Genomic DNA, 5,327 nt, shown 5'->3' with positions numbered 1-5,327 from the left:
GAGGATCTCGTTCCACGTGTCCGGCACACCGGGGAGGCACCAGTGCAGGCAGTCCTGGATCCCCTGTGTGGCCTTGATGCTGTACCGCGAAATGTGCCCTTCGTCCCTCAGGCGCGACAGAGCAGTGACATCCAGCAGCCTGACCCTGGTTCCCATCACCGCGCCCTCGGCATCGGTGTCCTCAGAGCGGTTCAGGGAGATGCCGCTGCCCTTGGCCAGAGGGCTCATGCTGTCGCAGCGGCCGCCGGTGTCCCAGTCCCCGTTGAAGAAATGCCGGGGCGAGATGGATCGGTAGAAGGCCTTCAGGTGGGGGTGGCGGGGGAGCTGCGCGTCCAGCCACTTGACGACACTGTGGATGGTGAAGTTCTTGGCCTTCCAGATGGCGGCGATGTTCTTGTTGCGGTTCGGGGATCCGCCGACGTACATCTCCCACTTGTTTGCCCTTAGCTTGCCCCGGTTCCAGTGGTGGCCGGTGTTGAGGACCAGAACGTGGATCCTGTGGAGGTTGTCCCGCACAAAAGCAGGTGGGCGGTCGAGGTGCATGGCGTAGCTGGTGGCTGGATCTGATGGATTCAGAGGCTCCAGATCACATAGCGTCGACGACCAATGGTATAGAATGGTCGTGTTGGTGCTCGGGAACCGGTAAGCCCAGCCATCTGGTCTTTTTGCGCCTGGTGCTAAGACAAACCCGTACTCCGCACCGACATCTTCCACGTCTGCCCGCTCTTCTCCGGCAGTAGCCATACACATCATGGACTGAAACATCTGCCTCCCTAAAGAATCGCCCACATAAGCAATGGTTTTGCCCTGCATTCTGAAATATAACCAAATTAGTATTTTTTCCCCTTAATGAGTCAAGAGATAATAATAATAAGGCCAAGGGTGCAGTATATTATCATCCCCACATTCATATCGGACATGCTATGGACACGTACCTCATCAAGAACTGAGAGGCCTCAAACTCTGGCATATCACAAGCTTCAGGTTGCCATCTAAATTGTTCGTAATCAAAATCAGTGCGCTGAGTCAATCTGCAGGACCAGCTCTCAGAAAGCCACTGTTTACAGCCAAAACCAGAGTAGAGTGGTCTGCGCTTGTCAGGAACCCATCTTCCATTTCTGTGGTTACATTCTGAAGATAGATGAAGCAAACACGAGATAGAAATATTAGGACCAGATAACCAAAAATCCATCTCTGCACCCGTGCTCATCTGCACCCGCGCTGACGAAAAAAATCAAAACAAATACTAGGAAAATTCAAAAAATTCCAATTTTTTTTGTGTGGTAGACAATTTGTTGCGTGAGACCGGTTCCGAATTTCAAGTCATTTGGATATATGAGCAGCTCTCAGCAAAAAAGACAAATTGGGGGTCTGTAAAAATATTTACTGTTCATGTACTGTTTTGACCCGATTTGTCTTTTTTGCTGAGAGCTGCTCAGATGTCTAAATGACTTAAAATTTGGAGCGGGTCTCACGCATCAAATTTTCTACCACACAAAAAAAATTGGAATTTTTTGAATTCGTTTTGTATTCTTTACGATTTTTTTCTAACCAGGTGCAGATGAGCCTGGGCACCGAAACGCCCTACTCCCAGATAACCCCTGACTAACTTATGTACAACATGGTAATTCAGTATTCTAGGCATAACCAGAAGGTGACGCTGAAGAAATGCATAGTAGCATTCTCAAGAAAGAATCCACGGTTCCTCCTACAGTCATAGAAGATAAGTAATTACCTTTCGACTTAGAAGGTGATGCCCCCTGTTCACCTCCCACATTAGCAGGAACACCGACAAGTGGCACTGGTGGTGGTGCGCCGGTAACTTGCTTTCCTACTTTAACTACTGGCTGTGGCAATGAATCTACACTTGGGAAGTCTTCATCTGAAGATGTACGCTGATCTACAAACTTTGAGTTAGCTACAGAAATTCAAAGAAAAATGAGAATAAAGATAAGCATAATGCAAAAAAAGAAAGAGAAGTATGTCTATATGCTTAAAATGACCTGGATGAGACACAACCAATGAATCTGGGTGGATATCTTCAGTATTGTAGTATGTTCCTTCCTCCCATTTCCAGAGAATAAACATTATGAAGAAAGCAAGAAGGACGAGCTTAAGCTGCTTGCACCGCAGTCCATTTATGCTCCTCAATCTCATCCTTTATTGATGTTTAGGAAAATTCCATGTAAAAGTAGGACAGTTTATGATTGTAGAAACCTGTTGGCGTGTAAGAAAAAAGGTAAAATTAAGTAAGTGATATTATATCTCGTAGTATATAACATTTTGGGAAATGATTTAAATTTATAAGTGCCGTGCAACCGAAAGATTAACAGTAACACGACCAGTTGTTGTACTCATCATTTTAGTTGTTATTAATATATCAATCATCAATATTTGAAAAAAGGCTCTCAAGTCTGTCCCCTGACCTGTTAAGTACAAAGTCATATTCTAAGTCTGTTAAAAAATATATGGAGAAATGCTATAACCAGGAACCTTCTTGATCAAGTGGATGAAGGTATGACTTCACATTGGGGGCATGATCACATCGAAACACTTGTCAAGGTTTCCATTAAGGTATAAGCCTCAGTCCTTGTTACATACACAAAAATTCAATTGCAAGCACATCGTACGTTTTCCCCTAAAAAAAGCACATCGTACGTGACACATATATGGACTGAAGCATCTACCAGAATAAAGAAACAGCACAAATTAGCAGATCAAACCATTGGAGTGAAACATATTTGGACTGAAACATCTACCAGAACAAACAAACAATTTTGTCCCAATATATTAAGACAACCAACATTATGAGCACATAGCAGAAGATCAAGCCATTCTCAAGTATAAATGCAACAAAACAACCCACACCAGCTACAAATTATTCAACAAGCAATAAAAGTAGCCTCATCTCACAAAAACCATCAAGTGATTAATTGCTCTAAATATATCTTATCTTAGGGCAATGCAAAGTGGAAGAACTAAATTGAACAAGGCACACTCGCCTTCATGCCCGAAGCCTACTTGACACAATTTATATTAAAGGAGATTAAGGTGATGCAAATTTAGCCTGCTCCTAGAAATAACTAGCTACCATCATGGTTGCTAGCTATTGAACCTTCAACTATATACATATACCAACACTCTCACCAACTTGTCTGCGGTTTCATATCCTAATGTAGTTAATTTCTAATATATCCAAGATTGGAGGGCAAATTGAGCCAAGGTTTTTAGACTAATAAATGCACAACTATACATTAAATGAAAAGATGCTCAAGTGTCAAAGAAAAGCATATTATAACTACAGGTGATGCAGAAGCGCAGGTACTGACTGACAACTATACATGAGAAAAACTCAAGTATGATACACTTCCCTAGCTACTTAATGAGAACACCATTTGCCATGATCTGCACAGAAGGTTGTGGACAAATCCAGGTCTAACACTGAAGTAAGCGAAAGGGGGAAGTTCAAAGTTTCAGAAATGAAGTGTGAGACTAAATCTAGATGTACTGATGCCCTATATACTTGCATACATTGCCATCGATAATTAATTTTCCTTGTCACTGTGATTACCCAAACATGCAGAGATGTCAGGGCAACAGAGCAGCGAGGTATCATGCATACCAACACAGTAATACTGCAGATATGTTAGACCAAAAGATGTCAACGCAGATAAGACAAACAGAGCAGCGAGGTAGACTACACCAACACTAACTAGGCGACATAATTACTTAGGACTGTATGTAGCTTAGGAATTAGTTATCAACGCTAATTAATGCAGAGCATCCGGGCCTGTGCCTTGTGAATTAGTTATCCAGGCTAATGCAGATAAGACAAACTAGCACCCAACAGCAACAATACAATCTCGAGAGATTCAAGCAAGCATAACAGCTATTGGCCTAGGAAGCATCGAAGAATCTATCTATGCATCTGAAATACTATAAAATGTAAGGTTGTAACTACCACCAGGTGCTCATCGTCGTACGCACTACAAGCATATGCCTAGCCCTTTGGTAGAGATCTGAAGAAACCAGTGTTAAATGCTGGATCGTATCCATCGTTAATCGCCTCTGGAACTGATGTGAATTTTTCCAGGGGAAGGTGGTTGCGCATGGCTAATTTGCCTCCAGAAATGACCGTGATCATTCGAGCTTTCGATTAATTATGTTTAACGGAAGGATTGCGGCCAGATAATCCATGGGAGGGGTTACCTCGGAGGCGGATCCGCGCGGAGAAGATGGGGGACAAGCGGCGGGGAAGGGGCAGCGGCGCCGCTCTCCTCGCGTGCGGCGGGGAGGAGCGGCGGGGGCGGCACGAGATGGGGAGGCGCCCGCGACGGAGGGGGTCAGGGCGGTCAGACCAGCGCCGCGGAAATCCCTCGGCCGGAGGCTGGGCGGCGTCGGCGGCGAGACGTTGAGGGTAAGGTAGGGAAGGGATGGAGGACGCGTGAGGTCGAACGAATCTGAGAAGAAATGGGGACACTAGCACCAGTCCACGTTCTTCTTTTGGCTTTTTAGCAACGGAGATACCAATTTTAGACCTGTAATCTTTTGTAAGGGGAATTTTAAGCACTTGCTTTCTTTTCCACAGAGAGAAAGAGAAACACTTGTGTTGAACAAACCTTGTATTGTGGGGTGTACTGTCAGGGAAAAGTAAGGCATCTTCAATGCTGATCCGTAAATTTGCTTTGGCATCCGTCTGAGAAAAGGAACTAGTTCGCGGACACTGATGTGGGAGCCAGCCAACCAACACTGCCGGGTCTTAAATTTTTTTTTTAAAGCCCACACACTTAAATAGTCGCATATATAATCTAGAATAGTTTAAATATTCAAATGCAACAGTAGTTTAAATTAAATAAGTTTAAATATTACACTTAAACATTGTTGTCCCCTTTAACTGTCTACAGATACCCAATCAACTCTTACTTCAGTTGCTCGTGAGTTGCTCAATGCCGAATTTGTTAATGCATTTGAACAAACTCTTTAAATGTGGCGGATTCTGATTAGGAAGTTCGATAGGATAACAGTGTTCTCAAATTGAAGACTTGCGGCATCATCGTCACCCTCATTATCCACGATCATGTTGTGTATGATCACACAACAGGTCATCACCTCCCACAAGGTCTCCACAGCCCATTGTTTAGATGGTCCACTGATAACTGCAAAACCTGCCTGCAGAACTTCAAATACCCTCTCAACATCCTTTCTAGCCGTTTTCTTGTCTTTGGGCAAAGTGAAACTTTTTCTGGCCAACTGGGTTGGTGATGGTGTTGACAAAGGTAGCCCACGGAGGATAGATACCGTCAACCAGATAGTAACTTATGTCGTAC

At 44.1% G+C, this 5,327-nt stretch overlaps 1 protein-coding gene across 1 annotated transcript; it reads right to left on the bottom strand.

Annotated features, from left to right (window-relative positions):
- Window positions 1–4,508, bottom strand: LOC125546661 (protein trichome birefringence-like 14; the record flags this gene model as incomplete). The annotated part of the gene is made up of 5 exons (XM_048710833.1): window positions 4,210–4,508; window positions 2,004–2,217; window positions 1,736–1,918; window positions 936–1,131; window positions 1–814 (listed from the first exon to the last, which is right to left on the bottom strand). Coding segments are annotated over exons 2-5 (1,347 nt in total), but the record flags the coding sequence as incomplete, so codon positions are not given.
- Between the last annotated feature and the right edge of the window lie 819 nt (window positions 4,509–5,327).

The sequence above is a fragment of the Triticum urartu genome, chromosome 3 (assembly GCF_003073215.2).
Source record: "Triticum urartu cultivar G1812 chromosome 3, Tu2.1, whole genome shotgun sequence".
Taxonomy (NCBI): Eukaryota; Viridiplantae; Streptophyta; class Magnoliopsida; order Poales; family Poaceae; genus Triticum; species Triticum urartu.
The sequence above is the reverse complement of the archived record's forward strand: the minus strand, read 5'-3'. Positions and strand labels throughout refer to the sequence as shown.